The 20,916-nt window shown below is 45.0% G+C and overlaps 1 protein-coding gene across 4 annotated transcripts in view; it reads right to left on the bottom strand.

Annotated features, from left to right (window-relative positions):
• Positions 1–20,741, bottom strand: part of TTYH3 (tweety family member 3) — a 78,518-nt gene extending 57,777 nt beyond the window's left edge. For 2 of the 4 annotated variants that reach the window (XR_009963815.1, XM_062613596.1), the window contains exon 1: positions 20,453–20,740. Coding sequence is in view for 3 of the 4 variants with exons in the window: in XM_062613596.1 (XP_062469580.1) it covers positions 20,453–20,575 (123 nt within the window). In the remaining variant the exon portion in view is untranslated. Of the gene's footprint in view, positions 1–20,452 lie in introns of all 4 variants that reach the window. The other 2 variants (XM_062613598.1, XM_062613597.1) reach the window with 2 other exon arrangements.
• Between the last annotated feature and the right edge of the window lie 175 nt (positions 20,742–20,916).

Raw genomic sequence — 20,916 nt, 5'->3', positions numbered from 1 at the left:
AGGTAGCCATAAATAAAATACTATTACCAAACCCTTTCACTAGTGGTACTGTGGTTTGTTCTATCAGGTTTCACCATTGTTTCTGACTCCAAACCAGAAACCAGCCATAACTGGCAGGAAACAGCTAATCTATAAGCCAAACCCAGAAGTGTGTTCTTTCTGTGCTGGTCTAAAAAAAGCTATGGTTTAGCAAAACCTATGTGGTCACATGAAGACAGAATGAGGTAGGAACCTTTTATTTGGCTCCTGAATTCTGCTATTGATTCAACACCCCAAAATATTCCAAAAGGGAGATTCAATACGAAGCCTTGTGTGTCCTGCATTTCCACACCCCCCCCCCCCCCCCCCCAACTCTCCTAGTGCTGAAGCACTTCTTGGTACTTAGGTACTTCATTCCCACTCCCAGCTCATGCCAGACCAGGGTTACAACTCATCCAACAAGAAGAAACCATGTTTTATGCCCGGATCAGGCGCTCAGTCTGGGTCACAGGGCAGCAGTTCAAATACCCTGGCCTCCAGTGAGCAGGACTACTGCTTTTTAGCACCAGGGCTGGTTACACTATAACCTGAATCAGACATACCTGTGCTGGTGTTGAAACCTGTTTTCAGCCACATCAGTTCTTGATTTCATCATTGAGCAGCTCCAGAGTGCAAAGTGTTTCAGCCACTCGCCTGGACCATGACCTCAGGAACCACAAACTTCCACTTCAGACAGGTGTAATTAAAGGGTCTGAAGCTGCAAATGTTATTAGGGATCAAAGAATCACATGTGCATCAACTTTAGGATTCCCCATGCAGGCCCTTGGGTTTCAGTCCCATTCACCCAAAGGTACAATGTTGAAACCACAATTTTGCACTATTTCTCCACTGAGTTCTTGCCTGAAGAGGCCTAGCACAGACAAACATTCATGTTCTCAGCCCAAATCTTACTTTAAATCATGCTCAGAATCTCAGAGTATAGTACTATCAATCTTTTTCTCCCATACAGAAATATCATCCAATAAGGAAAATACACATTTACTCCAAATGGAATACCAAACGGTGTAGGTTCACCAACGCACACAGGTCCCAGCACTGCAGCAGTGATGGAGCAGTGCCATTCCATGGGAATTCAGGAGCAAAAATATCTTTGATGCCATTAAAAAAAAAAAACCAACCCTGCTTTCCAAGGCTGCAGATCACTGCCAAATTTTGTGCAAAAGACTTCGACTGAGAAGAAAAAGCTTTGAGCTTACATAGTGCCAGAAAGCACTAATGAGAACCTTGCTCCCATAAACCACACCTCCCTGTAAACACAGCAGAGGACCCTCTTGAACAGCATTCACCACAGCCTTCTTTGGAGGTTTGTACTAGCTTTTATTTACTTCTTTGCTTTACTTACAATTTCACCAGCAAATAATTGAGTACATACTACCTTAGACTTCCAGGTGGTGCAGGAATTGCCAGCAGGAGCACACTCTATCCTTGCTGTTTGCAGCTCAGCCAGTTTCCAGAGCATTTAAGCTGAGCATACAGTTACAGAACCTGGACATCCAGGTCAGCCACAAGCAGAGGTTACCTGTGCACAGTGCATTATTACTGTCTCAAGTGAGATTTCCAGAATGCATTTTCAAATCAGCCATGGCCTGCCTAGCAGAAGCAATTTGGGGATGCTTAAGAAGAGATCTGCCACCCTAGAGAAATGAACTCATTCTTCAAACATCCACATAGCAAGGGCAAACCATGCGGCAAAGTTTGGACCGCACATGACTACGGTATTTCCTGGGTTTTCAGCGTATAAACAGGCAAACCTAAAGTCAATTTGGTTGCATGGACTTCTACAAAACCTCTGGTTTTAAAACAGCTTCAAAACTTCCCTCAAACTTTAAGTGACGAAGTGTTCTATTGCACCCTTTGAGCATATCCAAGCACCTCCATGTTGCAAAAAACCCAAAAGAATAGCCTTTCCAAACACAGCACAAGGGAGGAAACATTCTGTAATGCTCCACAGTTTCCAGAACAGAGTGACCTCTTCCAGCACTAACCCCAGGCTGGGTGTTACAGGCTTGGACACCATCAAATCCTTCTGCAATTTACTGATACACAAGAGGAAGTGGTGACACTTCAGGCAGCCAAAGCTTTCCTGCTAAGTCAGAGACTGAAAAACGTACAAGGCAGCAGAATTATAAGTCACTCGGTTATAATTTCAGCAGGAAACACTCTGTTCTTATCAGCACTGCTTCAAGCCACCCCTGTTATGCTAATCCAGTAACTTGCGAGCACTGAAGCGCCCTTGATAGAGAGCCATTGTGAAAAAAATCAGCCCTTCTACATTTGTTTTTATAGCAGCTACATCTGGGGAAGAAATTACTGCAAAGCATCTACCTCTCAGCGGGTCACTACTTGGATCAGTTTTAGAGGCAGAAATGCAAATACCATATGCTCTGCTGAAGCCCTAGCTGCTTAGAGCTTCATAGATCCATGCCTCGTCAATATGTGCCACCCCAGCCCTCTGTGCTAACTGAACCATGTGCATGTCACTTGGACACAGCCATTGAGCGTGCTTCCTTAGTTGGGACTGCTGCTCCAAAACTGAGCCTGGAGTATCAGTTACCACCCAGACAACAACAGCAAGTGACAATGGCAGAGAGGCAAGCTATCATCCTGACATGCCTTCATCTGGCAATGCTGTTCTTTTTGGACCATTCAAAGCATGACTTGCATACTGCTACTACTGATGCAGAGGTGCATTAAATGCCAACTTTTGTCTAGGAAAAAAGTGATCCCCACAAGCTATAGCAAAATTTGTGCCTTTTATACAGGTTCTGACTGCAAATTGGTTTCTCCACTTGCGATCAAGTCGCCCTTTGCAATCTTTCACCTTGCATTTCATTGGGAAGTTTAAACCACTTTGGACACTCGCTGTTGATATGGAAACTCTCCACCCACTAAAAGGCTATTTTTCTCACCACTTAAGTTCTGCATTTTGAAAGTATCACATCCTCTCGCTAGCGGTCAGTCTCCCTAGTCAGCAGCCTTGTGCTTTTGACCTTGAGAACTTTAAACACGCTGAAGCCCTCTTTCAGATGGCATCAGGAACACTACTCACAGCGGACCAAACTATAAAGAAGCAGAATAAGGAAGCACATTTTTCTTTCACATCCTAAATTGGCTGACAGTTCCCCCCCCCCTTATACTGTAATCCTGAGCTATGCTTCCCACCAACCCCTTTCTCTTTTGTCTCTAGGTAGGTATACTGTAATTACTGTACATTTCTGTGTCTTCTCAATGCTACCTCTAGATTAATAACCTGTGCTTTAGATGAACTCTTTCTGTCCATGAAGAATCACAAGCCAGAAGCACTACAGCTGAGGAGTTGAGCAGGTCAAGTCCAACGTGCTGCAGAGCAACCCAATAAACCTCAAGGGAAAGGCTTCTTCACTCAAAACAACCCTGTGAACACATCCTGGTCACAGCATCAGCATCTTACATGGGTAAGAGCAGCCACCAGAGCAGGAGTCAAAGAGTGGTCACACCAGCACCAGCTGAAGAACCAGGCTGCAGTGCTCCCTGCCCACTGGGTCCTTGTGTGAGAGTGCGAGGGACTTTTAACTTCTAACCACAAACCAGGCTCATCTTCGCAACTACTGACTGGCAGAATAATGGCAGGTTTTGGATTACAGTGTTTTTCATACAGAAAAACCCTAGAGCATAGACTCTTCACTCCACTGGTTTGTTTTTAACCTCACATTTGGGATTAGAAACACAGCCCTGATACTCAAACTGCAAGTATGAGGAGAGATCCAGCAAAGGAAGAAGAAATCCAATGGACAACAGCCAGCTGCCTCATCCACTTACCATTACACACTCATGTAGTGCAGCACTTCAAAGCAACATGAAGCCAGGATATTCCTAGCCTAAAAACTCTTGGAAAGGATTATTTAATCCAGCCTCCCAGACAACATTCAGGCCACAGCCACTGTCAGCTGAGCAGCGGGCCATTCCTGCTATGAACCATCCTTGTGGTCTCTCCGACCTTTGGCTTGGCAATCCATCCAAGATACACCTTGTGGTGCTTTGCAATGACTTCAGTATGTTTGCAACCTCACCAAGGCTGGCCACTTCCACTAAAAAAACCTGGCATTTACCAGTCCTCCAGGAAATGATTACAGAAACTTAACATAATTGGGCTATTTAAAACCAGCTGTTAGGCCTGCCACCAGATCAGCATTCTCAAGTTAGAGGCTCCCCCAATGCTGCATATGGGCGCACACGACCTCACCTTTTCTGACTGTTGTGGTTCCTGAAACACCTTTTCATCACATCTACACCAGGAAGTGGTGTTTAGTTACTTATTTGATATTTGCCAACCACCTCCTGCTTTGTTTATTTTTAATCCAGTGTCTTTCAGGCCACCACCATGGCTGGATGGACTTTCAAGCCTGCTATCTCGACTGGTGAATCACATTCCTCACCTTTATAATAACCTTCCATGTCAATACCCACACTTAGCTTCACAGTTAACTTCGCATTTGAAAACAGCTCTTCTGAAGCACCAAGTACCTTATTACCTGTGCAGATCTGCAATTTGCCTGCCTGGAATATTATCACAAAGCAGGACTCAGCAGTGTGTAAGCAGAAATCCTCCAGGCTGTTTATGAACTCTCCCATTAAAGATGCCACAGAAGGGAGCCAGGTGGATCTTTTTGCATTTGAGTAGTTTTATGTGTATTTTTAAGCCAGGTTGCAGCAGACGTTCAACTTGCACCTGAAATACCTCAAACTTAAGATCTACCCTTCCCTACATGGATTTTTTCTTTCTATTCTTCATAGACAGGTATTTAAGCCTCATTTGTGAACTTGCTTTCAGAGAACATCCTAATCAGGAACAAAGAGAAGAAAAAACTATAAGCTCCAGTGTAGTATCTCTTACTAAAGCTTATCCTCTGATCACGTGGGGCTGTCAGACCTGACTAACTACAGGGCCAGCAGCAAAAATACATCCACTACAGACTCCCTGAAGCTAAAAAGAAGAGAGCCATGTCCTCCTTAGCTCTATCACGTCTTTTGTATCACCACTAGAGTTCATGATCCCCTGCCACATACTCGGTTCAGCTCACTAAAAGCGCCATCAACAAGAAAAATAGTTTGGGCAACAATACAGAGCTAGATCCATTCTGACCAACCGCATTAGTGGAGAACATTATCTGACTCCCAACCTACACAGAAAACTGGATCTTTGACAAGAGACTTTTCACAGCACTTAAGGGCTGGCAACAGTTGCCTGGAATTCTTCACCCTTTGAGCAGGTGTTAAAGCTTCTGGGGAAGAGCCAAGCAGTCCTTTTGACTCACTGAAGCAATCGAACCATTTGTTGCATCACCCCAAACACTGCAAATAGTGAGAGCAATTCACTAGAAAAGTTTTGAGCAGCCCCAAGATACGATACCCTGAAGCCACAAAGCAAATACGTGCAATAACTCCCATGTCTTCATGTTGCTTTTTATTGAATGAAAGCAAGCGGTGCATAAACTGCAGAACAAAGTGGAGCAGAGCATCTGCTCAAAGACTTTTACAAAGCATTCAGAAACTGTTCTCACTTAAATCTATACAGCATAAAATCAACCATGATACCTCTGGCAGTAACTGTATGCAAGTGGCTCTCTTTCCTTTATGGGTCTGTAAAGGAACTATCGCAAGACACCACTAGTCTTCACTGCAGAAGGAGCTAAAGAGAGATGCTTTGGATTTTGCTGGTTCTTCCCATCATCTTTAACAATAAAGCAGCCAGCTCAAATTTTCACTAAAAAGAAAAAGCAAGCTTGAATATGTATTGAAAAAGCGTTTTAATTTAACTCTACAGACATTACCAGCGGGAAAAATGCAGTACCTTGTAGCAGACCAACCTTACCCTCTCCAGACTGGAGAGTAAAGGCAGCTCTTGATGGGGGAGTGGAAAGAAGGAAGGTAGAAAAAGAGATAGGTAAGGAAGTCCCTGGTGCCTTCAGGGTTTTAATCACACTAGCTGAGCCAAGGCAGCCTGCCACACTCACACCTTGAGATCAGTAACAGGCTCTCTACAGGGTTTACCTTGGCTTGCTAATGACACAGATTCACCTTCTTAAGGCCTTGTTGCATTAGTTTAAGGACACACCACACACACGCACGTGTACCCTTTCCCCTCACCCTCATTCTCCCAGTGACATGGCCCCTAGGTGCCACTCAGCATGCGAAGCAGGATACTGCCCTCCGCACGTATGGCATTGTATTTACCCTTCTTTGCTCCACATTAGTGAGGGTATTTACATGAGGCGATACTTACTTCCTAAATTCTTTGTACCCTGCATCGTTACTAGGACTCATAATCCTGTTTATGACATGCTGGTTACTCTGGAAGTTATTATAGGGTCATTAGATTATACCTTCAGGTAGAAAATATGTAAGTGAAGCAACACGTGCAGGTTTTTGCATACATGGTAGTGCAATCCAACATGTAATGACTAGGAGCTTTAACAGTAGCTTGTGGACACAGAATATGACCACAAGGAATAGCATGGCATTGTGTTTTCATTTGGTTTTCTCCTTTTTCTTGTCACTCACTCCCACTACTCAATTTTAGACACTGCCCTACAGTTGAACAGTACAATCCCAGCCACTTTCCCAAGGACCCTGCACTGAAAACACTGCCTCCTTAGTCCACAGATCAGGATGAAAGAAGTGACAAGATCATATAACCAAGCTCCACAACTCTAACTGCCCTTTTGTTGATCACTGTCTTTTATAGAGCAAGGATTCAGAGAACAGAAGCAAAAGAGACAGACTGTCTCAGATCTGACACGCTTGGTGAGGCGCATGACTAACCCAGCTCGAGCTAGCAGGGCAGGACAGTGTACGTGCCTGGAATGTGTAACCCCACTTGGAAACCTATTTACCACAGGCACGGGGGGTTATCTGGGTGCTGCCTCAAAGTTAAATACATGACAGCTAAGACTGCAACATAAATAGCCTAAAGACCCCAGTCCTTGCAAGCAGCTGGGAATCAAGACACTTTGCCAAGGCCCCACTCAGTAGCACTGGAGGAGCTTTAGATCCTTAAAACCAGGACTGTACAAGGAGGAGCACCCTGAGTACAAGCACTGATGCTCACATGCAGTGGCTGCCAGCATTCCCCGCTGATGGTATATATGTACACCTGCTTCTAAACTCTTCCTGGCCTATAGCACAGTTTCAGCCATCAGGACATTTATCTAGATCAGGCGATACAGAAATACTGTAGTAGAACCCAAAGAGCCATTGCACAATCCAAGCCACAGCTGCACCAAGAACAAGATTCTTATCCTGGTATAGTTAATGTTTTCACTACAAGACGAGTATGTAGCTTTCAGTTAACATCAAGCTTTGCACCATGTAATACTTCCTTTACTGCAGCATCAGAACAATGCTGCAGTTCTGTTCCACATGTGTCCTCTTCTAACAAAAAATGTTCCTCACTGAGCCAAGGACCACATTACAGTTTCCTGAAGCTCTCAGGCCTGTTCAGTTAGCCTCTGTTGACAGCACATGGGAGAAACCATACACTGACCAAGGTCCAAGTGCAGCTACACAGAAAATACTCAGGATCTCTGTTTTCCCAGAAGTGACTGTTGGAAGGCAACAGTATGCCAAAGGCTCATTGAGTACATCCCCATGGATGAAAATCTTGTAGGACTAATTTCAGGCTCAAAGAAGTAGCAGCGTATGTGTTTGTGAGTAGGAAGTAAAGAGCTAAACTGCTTGTGGATCCCATCTGAAGGCATGGGTGTGAGAAAGCTCAGCAGTCACTACATCAGACACCAAGCAGCAAATTTCACTTTGGAAAAGAGACAGAGATGTGCCTGTTTTGAATTTGAACCTTGAGCATTCAAGGCCTATCCATTCTTTCTTAGGAACCTTGCATTTCATTTATCGCATCAAAAAATCAAGACCCCTCTTACTGAAGCCAGCGCAAGTAAACCAAACCTAATAATTTAGTGCTGAAAGTCCTGCCCACAGGTTATACTTGCAGAACTGCATTTCACCTGTTGGATATGCTACTGCTGTGGTACAAGAGGTACATCTCCTCCCAGGACAAAGTGTAGCTGACAACAGCAGAAGATGATTCAGATCTACCCACCAAACTTGGAACTGCAGTCCTGTTCAGCTCTGAGAGCACATTAAGAGGTGAGTCAATTGCAGGCAGAAGACAATAGCTAGCAAATAGCTATTAAATGTATTTAGGAGCAGTAATAAGACACGCAGCAGTCTCTCAGAGCGTTTCACCGAGAACAAAATTAACAGCAATGAAATACTGTAACAGCAAACTGAATTTTAATAGCTGCAACAAAACCCACACAAACACTAGAAAGGTTGAAAGGGCATTCAAGTGAGACACACGTGTGACCCAGCAAGGAGATGCCTCAGTAAGAATTTTGGACTTAAGATACAAGTACACAGACAAGAAGAATTAACACGCCAAGGGGGGGATTAGGGTAACAAGATCCTCATACCTTATCATCATCATCTGCTGGGAGAGGAGGCAAGTTCACAGCTTGTCCCTTCCTCCTTCTCCCATAACCTCCACATCACCCAAAGCAAAAGGAAAGCTGCGCTAATAAAAACAGCAGAGCTAGCATAAACTGTCCAACCTTGTTATTTACACCTCAGCAGAACGCTCCCAGCATCTACTATCACTCACACGGCTTCTCCAAGAGCCGCCTGCTAACACACAGGCATTGGAAGCAAGTCCTAAAGTACCATTTGTCTACATGGGGAATTTTGTCAGCAGCACTGGGCATGTTTTATAAGCAACACCTTTAATGTATCACTTATTATTAAAGTGCTTAAAATGCAGAAGAGATTGGGTTTGAAGAGAATTTAACTTGCAGTAGGTCAAGGCAAAAACAGCTCAAAAAACCTTTGAGCTTTGAGACAATCCCCACAGTGATCAAGAGGTTCAACTGTTAGAGCACTTCAACCTGCCCCAGAACATGGGGTCTCCAAGACAAGGATCTTCACTTGGTTGCACTGATGAGAATGAAAGGCTATTTTAACCTTGTAATTTTGTGGCTCCCACTAATTTGTCTACTCAGGCCGATTCAACATCTGTTGTCTAAATGCATATATTTATACATGTCTTGGATATATACATATATGAGGAATGGTCAGTGATCCAGTGGCCTCAGAGACCAAGGATGCACTATGCTTGATGCACTACCCAGTCTCATAAGCCAACAATAACTCAGACTGCATGGGGAGAGGACGAGAAGGGCAAACAGAAGAAATCACTCACATTCTGAAATAACTAAAAAACAGACAGGAAGCATTGTACAGTGCTTTTAAAATAGCACTTTCATCTGAAGTAAAGGCTTCTGTTTAGCTACAGTAGTGTCAAGCAAATCATTCCATCTTCACTGGATGTGCTATCTGTGATTTCCACTAAACCCAGACAGAAAAAGACCCAAAACACAGCTGATCCATTTTTTCCTGCCACCTACTACAACTGAAGCAATTTCCCTCTTAAGGGAGCATGAACATTAATACTCGCCATTGACTAGAAGTACTTCTAGTCTTGTGCAACAGCTAGCACTTACTCAAGTCTGAGGCGTTCAAACCTTAAGGGGAAAAAAAGCAAACCTATCTGCCAGACATGTTTTCAGGGTCTACCACTGCATTCACAGTGACTGTAGCTACAAGTGGAGTTGCAATAAGGTAGAAATAGCAAGTCCTTCCCTGAAGTCCTCTCAGCCTTCCCTGTAGTTCTCCTCCTGAAAACAAATTAAAAAACACAGGGCACAAGTATTTCAAAGTTACCAGAAGTAGAGCAAACTTCTCTCAGAAGACCCTGGGCATCTGCTGCCAGCGGTCACCCACAGAGATTAGTTCTGAAAATTACCTTCCTTCATATTTCAGAACCAAGAAGAGATCACAAAATAATGGAAGTTCACCATTTACTTTTTCCCCTCAGAAGACTCAAGAAAAGCACCTGGTACTTTTTGTTGTCAAACACTCAGCCATTCCCTACCAAAACAGCAAAGCCAGCACTGTTTGCAAAGCCTGTAACTAACTGCTCCTTTACACTCTTATTCCTAAAGAGAAACTCCTTCAGGTGCTAAAGTTTGCTAAAGATGCCTGTGTAATTTCTCATTAGATTCTCCTTCCTCTTTTCTTTCCTTGCAATATTACACTCCCCAAGGAAAAATATACCTATAAGCAGGACAACTCCACCCTTTCCTCTTAGTTCAACACCAGGAGGCAAGATTCAGCCAGCGGTCAGCTGCTACACACTCTCAACTTCTTCCTTCATTTCTCTGCCCTTCCATGTTCCTCACCAAACACCAAACCGAGGAAGAGCTCCCCACATCTGCATTTGCCAAAACCCCATGGTTTCTGCAATCGATGCAGCACAGCTTATTACAGCTGCAAACTGTTCCTAGGCACTGATAATTATAAGCCCATGGCTGGGTGTCTAATTAAAGGAGGAATGAATTAATGAGTTTTACCAAAGGCTTTTGAGTCACCATTATAATTCTCACCCTTAATCAGCAGCAGGACACTCAAAGGACAACGTGAGCAGGATCAAGAGCGGAGAGGGGGGGAAATAAACCACCCCCCAGCTGATGCTTCCCCGATCACGTTCCTCGCCAACATGTCACCGTCATTCAGACCCGGACAGCCAGATCAAACCCAGCAGGAAAACGCCTGGGCCATTTGGACAGCTGAATACAAAAACGCTTCCTGAAGCCGCCACAAAGCACACACCAGCCTGTGAATGCCGAGCAGCAGCGAGATGCCAGGCGAGAGGCTCTGCAGAGCGCTGACTCCACTGCTTTCATTCATCCCCAGCCCCAGCCCCCATCCAGAGCCAACAATTACAGTTCAGTCTCAGGCTCCCAAGGAGGCAGAAATTGAAAACACGTTTTCATTGAAGCACAGCTTGAATTTCATGAATTCCATTACTCTCAGCTTTCTCAGCATTTCCTGGAGTGAATACTGTAAAACAAGGGAGAAAAGGGGTAGCGGGAGCTGTATGCAAGATGGGAATCATTTGCCACCCCTCTGACCATGCCAGTCCATGAAGGGACTACAGAGGCACTTGCAGCAAGGAAGCAACATGAAGAGCTATTCCTAAGCAGAAGAAAGTAAGTATCTGCTAAACCTAAGTTTAGGAAGGAAGGAAGCAAAGCAAACTGCCAGAGGCCTCAGAACAGTAACATTATCCATTACAAGGAGTGCTTAAATGGCAATGCTACAGGCACGGCCCGCGTGCAAAGCGCTACAACTTCAGCAACGCAACAGAAAACGTCTCTTTAGTAGGCTGCAGAAAAGTAATGCAGCAAGCATCAAACCCACCAGTTTACCTGCTACGGGAACTTGAGCACAATGTTAAACTGCAAGAAAGTGCACGAAATACAGTGGGGTCATACTCTGCCCACCACATTATTCAAAACCCTTCTATTCAACACTACAGCAATCATCATCAGAGAAAACAGGTACCACCAAACAACGGGGCACTTTCCACATGTACAGCTGTAACCCAGTCAACCTGGGGATTATTCAGGTTTGCTAATTAACACCCTATGGAGAACTCTGATGCCATCAGCAATACTCTCAAGGGTTCCTTCACCAACACCCTTTTCTTTCTCCTCTCCCCCCCCACCAGCTTGAGCCTTATCTTAGGGAGCATTACATCATCTGCTGCACCAAGACCTCCTTGTAATAGACACCATTATGCAACTGAAGTGCCTCCATTTGGATTTTGGTGTTATTTTGGATTTCAGTGTTGAATAGAAGGCTTGTTTAAATTCCCTGCATGAACAGCAGCATTTCATAGCCTGAAAAGGGTGTCCATGCACAGACACCAACACTGCCATAACAACGCATCTGAATGTGTGGTACATTTGTGAAACATTCATTCCCCACATTCCCATTTCCCCTTGTCCAGGAATAAGTCTGGCATTGTTAGGACTGATTAGCAATATCTTTCATCCTTAATTTCACACTACAAAGGACTTTCACGCATATGCACATGTGGCACCATTTGGAGACGTATCAGCCAGAAAAAGCATTTAGCAGTGACAGAGGAAATCATAATCCAAGGGTACAGCTCCAGTTTAACTGAGGGCAAAGGGGAGTGTCAGCTCTTTCCCCTGCCTGGTTTCAATGCTGCTTTTACTACTGACCAAAAAAAAATGCTCGTTTGTTAAAATAGGGACTTAGAAGTCTGGCACACATCACATCTGCTGAAGCAAGCAACCTGATAACCATGTGAAAGCACACATTATGGTGTTACCCTCATATTCAAGTGCCTAGGGAAGGGAATTTGTACAAGTATCGTGACTGAGTTATACCAACTGCTGTGTCCATGCATTGCACACTAACCTACTCCGCCAACCCCCCGCCCCCAGAGAATACCCTTGCAGCTTTAAGCAAAAATGACTACTTTGCAAGAACATGCACATTTGTGGCTTACTAAACCCTAAAGCTGAAAATTATAAGATCAGACACAAAACCTACAAGTGGCTCATTACCCAGAAATCTAAAAAAAACCAAAACAGTGCAAAAATAAGTCTGAAACAAAGCCTTTGCAGCATGAAAGTGAACTTCCTAAGTTCACCTGAGGAGAAAATTAGGAAGAGCGAGCATCAGCCTGGCACTGCCTCACAGTGACTATTCACTAGATACCTGCAGACCTTTTCACTATGCAGGAAAAGTCATTTCTTATCTGGGGATAAACCCAACGAATCCATAGCTTTTCACCACCGCAATACAAGCAACCGCCTCGGCCACTCCTTGAAGTGGAAGGAAAGAGAAGGATTTCTAACAGCGATGGCTTTTTTCTTTTGGACTGTCATCTGAGTGCATTCCCAGCACTACAAATCTTTCATGAACTTGATCCTCCTTGATTTTAGCTTGCCTGCCATCCTCATCATCATCTTAAACAAAGAACTGGTAGGATGACATGCCCAGAAACTACAGCCAGCCTTGCTGAAAGAAGAGCAGGTTTACTGGGGTTTGGGTTTGTTATTAGAATTCTTAAGAGGCAACTCTCCAGCAGACATCTATATGTCATTGAGTCTTACCCATGTCCTAAAAGTGAGAATTAAAGTTCACTACAGAAGGTAACCCTGTTGTACTCTGAAGTTACTCTAGTCTCGCCTGAACTTTAGAGCAAGAATTCCCAGATATCATGTCCCTTTCCCCAGCTATGGGAATTACATTCAGTTGAAAACAAGCCAAGTTCTCCTACCCACTCAAGGGGAATGGGAAATCTCAACGTAACTGGTAGAAAGTTTACTACTAAAACAGAAGCAAGAGGAGAACTGACAGCTGCAAACAACATGCTGACTCCCCTCCATCTCAAGAAAATTAAGAGCAAGCACCATCTTACTCAGCGCTTGCTTGCAGCCACCAAAGTGTATTCACCCAACATCAAAGAACCTAAAAGAATGGTTTCAAGAGAAGCATTAACCGCCACTGCTTAGTCTTCAGCATACTGATCCTTACAGGTACAGAAGTGTCCACACAAAGGAGTCACACAGACCTCACCAGGCAAGCTCTGCCACACCACAGTCTTGCCACATCAACACAAATAGCATGAACCATCAGTTCTGCTCTTCACCCTTTCCATCAGCAATTGTGCTGGTGGGAGTAAGCAGTGAGGGTGAAGAGGTGTAAAATCAGCCAAATCCTAGAAGAAAAAGGAGGAAAAAGCAGGAGAGAGGGAGAGAAAAAATAGAGAAATGCCAAGGGACTGCTTGTCCCTCCAACTGATAATCTTGAAGACACGTATGACAAGAAACCTGATGTGACAAAGGGCCACAACTTTTGTCTATCTCATTTTCAATAGATAGATTTTTGTTTACAGGTTCAAAAATGTACCCATCCCCAAAACACAAGTAAAAGATAGAGACTTCTGGCACAGCCCCTTAATCCACATTCAAAGCCTTGGGATTAAGTCAGAGGAAAGCACCTGACTTCCCACCCTTAATCTCCAGAGTCATGCCTAATGGGATATGTTCTTCTGGGTGTGAATTTCTCACTTTCCCTAATAATGAAAAATAAGGACCACTGAAAATCCACACTGACACCTGCTTGAAGCACTGCTTGTTTTATTGGATCACCATTGAAACAAAGGCTTTTTGTTAACCTGAAGAGTGTGGATTTTCCTCTGCTGACAAAAGGCATTAAGAATCGAGAGGAATTAAAAAACAAAAAGGGAAGAGGCAGCTAAGACTGAACCGATTTTGATTAGTCCTTTCTTCAGGATGCAAGCGACCAGGCTTCGCAGCTGGACACCAAGATAAGCTTACAAAGTAGCCGTTTCATTTTGGTGGCAAATGGGTGGTTAGAGACCCCCATCTGTATTTTCAGTTCCTGTTTAGACTCTTGTTTTTCCAAAGCAAATGCAAAATGTAAGGTTCTTAAATGTCAGCTCCTTCAAACTGAGAAACACTTGCGTGCATACAGGTAACTATAATATATAGGCAGCACTCGGAGGTGGATGCTTTACCCAAGATTTAATTCACAAGCACTTAAATGCAGACCAGAAGACATAAGCTGGTACACTTGTGTAGAAAAAAAGATAAAAATAGAGGATTTTCAAGAGGACAAATGTCACCTTGGTGCAGAAGCATCAAGGTGTCAGTGGATGGTCCCCACCTGACCAGACTAATGCTTTTTAACTCTAGTTCTACTCTTCCAACTAAGACCAGCATGATAGCTTCAGAGCACCACATGCTGCACAGAGGTCTCATAAGAGTGGGAAGCTCACCAGGCCTGGCAAAAGCATCTTCTCTGCGCAGGATTAATACTTGCAGGATTCTACCCAGATGAAGCAAGCATGGTTTACATCTCTGCACATTTGCTTGCATTGCTTTCCCTCCGCCCTTCAAGTTTCACATTTCTCCAAGTCACTTTTTACCCCTCCCTACTTACTCTGGTCTGCTAAAACCATACATTCAGAACAGTTGTTGACTAGAGTAAGGTAATCTACAGTCAGGGCTTCCAGAAACTGTCAGTCCTCAGGAGACCATCTGAAAACGTAGCAGCACAGCATGGGTCAGCAAAAAAAAAAAGTAAAGCTACAGACAGAAAGCTGGCAAAGGCTGACTTTTTTTCCTGTCTGTGTACCATATGTTGCTGCATGATTGGATGTATGGTCAGCAGAAACCATTGTTGTCTAACTTTGGTAAAAATCAGCCATCAAAAAAGGTCTTGATTCTGTATTTTTGGTTATTCATTATGCTACAGTTGCCTAGTAAAGGCAGAATAAAGGAGTCAGCCTAAAGCAGCAATTTGCTGATAAGAGATATTACTGCATGGTTACTCATGCAACTGGGACTGATGACTAAAGGGAAGAGGGGATTTACCATCATTTCTTAGAAACCTAAGAGCAACTTCAATTTCATTAGAAATCATTGGATTCTACTAACCAGTGTCACCTAACCTTTTTGGAAATATGAGCAAACTAGTGCAATAGCAGGATCAGATCTTGGAAATGGCCCATCTATTCTTCAAAGAAAGAAACCTTCAGTCTAACCCCTTTAAGAAAGGCACATTACCCTTTGACTCTGAGCCAACTAGACAAAAACACGTCATCCAACTTGACTAATACACATGTTTCTAATTTACAGAAAGACTCTCGGTTTCAGAATTGAAATAAGATGCCAGTACAGTAGAGGAAGTTCTAACACAATCTCTATAACCCAAGTTTTTTGGCAGTTTAGGCTCCATCACATTTCTCCAGCCAAGGAATACTTCCAAAGATGACATTAGTTGTTATGTGTAAGGAAACAGTCTCACAAAGCCAGAGAGTACCTGACACAATTAATTCCTTGCTGAATCTTTGGCTACAGGTTCAAATACACATGCCTTGGATTAGAGTCTGCAAGCCAAAAAAAAGGGAAGCATCATTGGGTTTACCCAGTACCTTTCACTGCTGGATCCACCCTCAACACAGTGGTAGAAAAAGAACACAAAAGCACTAACAGATGTATGAGAAACTCCTGGGTGACAACACTAAAAAGACCAAGGGCTAAAGCATACGCCTGTTCTTACCAATCCTTCTTTTAGCATGGTTCTGCATCTTAATTGGTATGAATCAATCATCCAATCTTTTTTCCCAAAGCACATACAGTTGCCATTACACCTACTACCCATGCATTTGCAGTTCTGACTCTCACAGAAAAAGCACGAGAGTGGTACAAGGCAAGAGTTTCAAAAATGCTGGAGAATTTTGCTGTATTCCAGCCTGATTCACACATAAGCCATGCACTTACACAGATTCAGGTCAACATTGCCATCTCCCAGCTATTAAGGAAAAGCACAAATTCAAGTCAATGTGCTCTGTAGCTTAGCTTTTACAGCCTCTTTTCTTCACTGTCATATGCTTCTTGGCACACTGGGACTTAAGAGCTCCAATAAAGTGTTGCAGGCTCCTTTTCTGTCACTACCAAAGACACCCCGTCTCAAGCACGTAACCCATTACCTGTTGTTGTGCTGTATTAAAAAGCTATTCAGCTTTTCTACTTCTTTGCAGCCTGTAACCTCCATGCTATCTCAAGGCACTTAACCAACACTACCCTGAGAAATAAAGTGAATTCAATGCCATGCAACTGAGTCACAAGTAGAAGTACTTAGATTACTAAAGAGATTAAACTAATGACAGCTGCTGTCTCAAGACCATCTTACTGGTGTGATTAACTGAACTGCAAAGGAAGTGGACAGTAGTGGCAAGATCACCATCATTTGTTCAGCAGCAAAAGGCACAGAGACCAGAACTGGCATTAGCATGGTGCTGTCAGAAGGAACACAAGCTTTGCTCCATTTTTACATTCCCTTCACTCCAGAGTTTGTGACTCACTACACAATCAAAAGGCTTTGCAGAGCACTGCAGTATGACTCAGATGAGAGTACAGCCAGAACAAAACTGTTCATATCAAGATATCTTCAACCCCAGTGATCCATGGGAGAGTTAGGAAACAAACTGGTCTGATAAGATCCTCTATGGGGATGATTCTATGGGGATGACTCCATGGAGCAAGTCCTGCAAGCAGCACATAAAGACAACTCTGACAGGACTCAGAAACATGCCAAACCCTCTGGAGAAAAAGGATCACAACCCCATTCTACACTGAAGCTCAGCTCCATTACCCCAGAAAAGGAAAGAACTAGTTATACTGCTGTCCACAGCTTGTCATGATGGAAGCATCTGAAGGACACACATACATTTTTAAAGAATCCAGTCCAGAGGGGAAAGGATCTCTACACTTGCACACACTGTTCTAACCCAGTGCAACATGATACGCGGTGGAAGAAGATAAGAAGTAATACTAATGAGAGAGCATTGTAGAGACTGACTCAGGTGACAGAGGTACACAGCCAAACCCTGCAGCTGCATTGATCTCAGCCCTTGGCAGCAACATTGCCCTAAGTATTTCTCAAGCTCTCAGACAAAAGGAGGAAGCCCCTGTAGGTTGGTACACAATAGACACAGCTGCCTTGAGACAGGCCGGTGCACAGTGGGTGTCCCTCCTGCTCTGAGAAAAGGGACTACATGGGACAGAACGGAATAACTAGTCATTAGATCTACATCATCTAGATAACCCCCATCATCCAGAGTCCCAAAAGACATAACAAAGACCTAGACTTCAAAGACCAGCAGTACACACTTATCTGTGAGCTACATGTGCTCCAGAGAGGGTTCAGGGGACAATAACCTGTCTGCTGCTTCAGTGGAATAGCAGCTTGTGCATTACAGTAATCCTTGCTAGGTAGAGGTGGAAAGCCTGTTAAATGAGCAGCCTCCTCACCTGCAAGAAACACGTGGCACTGCAACAAGTGCCATGACAACATTCAAATCCAAGCCACTGTGTTTCACTTTTGGTTGAAGTGAGATGCTCAGCTGATGCACAAGTTCAAAGCTTATCATCAAAACAAGAGTACAAAGAAAAAGGTACGTCTTTACCAAGAGGTTACTAAAGAAAACAGGTTTAGAAGGAAAACAATGTTTTCCCTTGGTCAGGCATTGGGAAATCTTTTCTAGACGAGCAGTGGAAAATCAGAATGGGTACATTACTTATTTCCTTATAAAAAGTCAGAATGAGAACAGACACCGAGCCTTGCCATATGCTTATTTATGACAAGAGCCCAGCTACCCGATGACTTGAAGTCATGGAAACTTAAAGGTATTTTCAGTTTAGCAAAGGTAATCTTTCCTTACCAGGAACACAGAGCTAGGACACTCTGCCCTTTCCCACCCCCATGAACTCCCAGCTAGCATCCCCCACCAACCTCTCCAGCCACTGGAGACCTCAAGTGCAGCATGCAGTTTAACAGCCTATACTTAAGAATGGGGGTATCAACCACTAATGGAATAGAAAACAAAAACACCCACACAATTTGTGCCAATTTTCTTACAAATAGAATAAAAAAGAAAAATATTCAGAATTTAAATTAAAAAATTGACAATCTCACCTGCTTAATATAAAAGGTTCCTAAAGAAAAGGGAAAACTATACCAGCACAGGCTGCAAACAGAGAAATCCGTAACAAAGCTAACAGAAAATGCTCAAACCCAAAAGGCCTTCAAAAAAATTTAAAGCATGAGAGAGCCTTTAGCATTAGAGTTCCCACTCCAGGATTAAGTTTCCTTGTTTCACTGCATTAGAATTAATCTACATGGCTATGAACTCTGGAGTCAACTTGCAGAGCCACAGCAGCTTCGTTATGCAACCAGCGACACTGATCACCCAGGCTGTGTTACTGGAGCCTGCTTGCTATCCTTCACCAACCCTCAAACCAGCAAAGCTGCTGCTGCTGCTCCTCAAATCGTTTTCTTGACAACAGATGCTTCTGTAATCTAGACATTCAGGTTTGGATTTGATAAGATGTTTTCTTGTGAGCTGATGGTTAAGACTTAAAAGGCCATTTACTGCTGTGCAAGAAGTCCTTAATATCATCAAGGGAGGGGAGGCAGCTACACAGGAGAAGAGCAGCAGAAGGCTTTAAGTCAGAATATGATTACTGTAGAAAAATTATCTGACAAATGAACACAGCCCCAGACTGTTGCAAGGAATGCTTTTAAGCAATCTAAGCAAAACCAATACATCTGCAGTCTATTCAAAGGTCAATGAGTGCTTGTTTCATGATAACACACTCCCAAGAACATCCTTCCATGAACTCTTTAACTTTTGATCTTCAGCATCTCATATCCCTTGTTGTAACGGCAGCTACCCTCTGAGGTCAGGGCAATGCAGTTAAGCTGCCGTGCAGCATTACATCTGTGTGGCCATCTTGAACTCTGCTAAGCCAAAGGAACTAAAACAAATTAACAAATTGAAGCCCCAAACACAAAAGTTAGGTCAAAAGTCTGCTTTGTTTACTGGTTTAAGGATGTTTCTCTGTATCTACCCATTGCTCTTTAAATTAACCTCTCACATTTTGCCCTAGCTTCAGCCCACAGATCTGTTCCTCTGTTTAAAACAAAAAGGCAAACCATACTGCTTTCTAAAGTATTTCTAATACCTTTTACTCCTAGGATAAACGGGAACTGTTTAGATGCTCCAGCCTTTCTGCCTGTGTGCGTGTCAGCTTGCGGTGTATATAGGACACTGCGAGTATGTTCAGAAAAGCAAAATGGTGTTTTCAAAACCAGAGACCGTGGCAAAACAAGGCAGCAGAGCCACTGCAGCTCTGTTCCAAGATGACAGCAGAGAACACAGATGTTAGAGCACACAGATTCACTCCACAATCATTTTAATTACATGCCTAGCCAACCAAGCACAGCCTAAGCAGCATTAATGGAAAAAAGGCAGCGCACGAGTATTCTGAGCGCATCTTCCTGTGCACTTGATGCTAACGCCGCTCTCTCTCGTGCATTAAGTCATCTGTTTTCCAGCAGGCAGGCAGTCGCTTTTGGAATGCGCTGCTGGCCTCTCCGCAGGTCGTGGCAGCGCGGGGCTGGCTGAAGAGCGGTCACTGCAGCTGCATGGGGCAGAGCGGGTATCCTCAGCGATGATGGGTTATGATCCAGCCAGCGGGATGTGGCCGGGAGAGTGGCTTCGCCTGGACACCATGGCTTGGCAGCAGCGCAAGAACCCGGAGGGGGCACTTGGCCAGGGCTGCCCCCCGCTTCCCCTTCCAGGGGATCCTTTCACCACCTCCCAAGAACAACTTGGGTTTCCAGCACGCTGGAAGCGGCGCGGGGCTCCTGCCCACCCCGCTGCGGGGTCACAGCTTCCTGCCCCCGGCCCAGGCCAGCAAGACCCTGACCCCCAGCCCAGCGGGGAGGCAGCCGCCCCGTGAGGTGGCCGCGCACCACACGGAACAGTGCGGGCCGGCACCCACCCGGGCACCCCGAACCCCCTCCACAGCCCAGCGGCCCGAGTCCCCTGCCCTGCACAGCGAACACCCCCCCACAGGACACAGACACCCCCCCATCCCGTATGGGGACCTACCTGCTGGTACTCGGCGTCGTGCGGTCGGAAGTCGGCGGAGGTGAGCTCCCAGCGCAGGCTGAGGTGCGGCAGGCGGTGCAGCAGGCTCACCCACCAGGGCGGCGAGTAGCTGACGCCCGCCATGCCCGCCGCGCCTGGCCTCACCTCACCTCACCCCGACCCGCCGGCCATGGAGCGCCGCTGCCCGCCTGGCTCCCTCCTCACCGGCGGCCCCTCATGGCCGGCACCCCCCGCCTCCTGCCTGCCTCCTCCCTCCCGCCGCGCCGCTCGCTCCCTCTTTGTTCGCGGAGAGGCTCCACCGCCTCCGCGCCCAGCACCGCCCGCCCGCTCCCATTGGCGCCGCCGGGGCTCGCCCCGCCCACCCTCCGCGGCCCCGGGCGCACGGCTCAGGTGGCCTTGGGAGCAGCCGCGCCGGGTTCGGGTCCCGGCGCGCCGGGGTCGCCACCGGGACTCGTGCCGTAACA

This window comes from Pezoporus occidentalis, unplaced genomic scaffold (genome assembly GCF_034315485.1).
Source record: "Pezoporus occidentalis ecotype Australia unplaced genomic scaffold, CSIRO_AGI_Poc_V1 ctg169, whole genome shotgun sequence".
NCBI lineage: Eukaryota > Metazoa > Chordata > Aves > Psittaciformes > Psittacidae > Pezoporus > Pezoporus occidentalis.
This window is presented reverse-complemented; position numbering and strand designations above follow the sequence as displayed.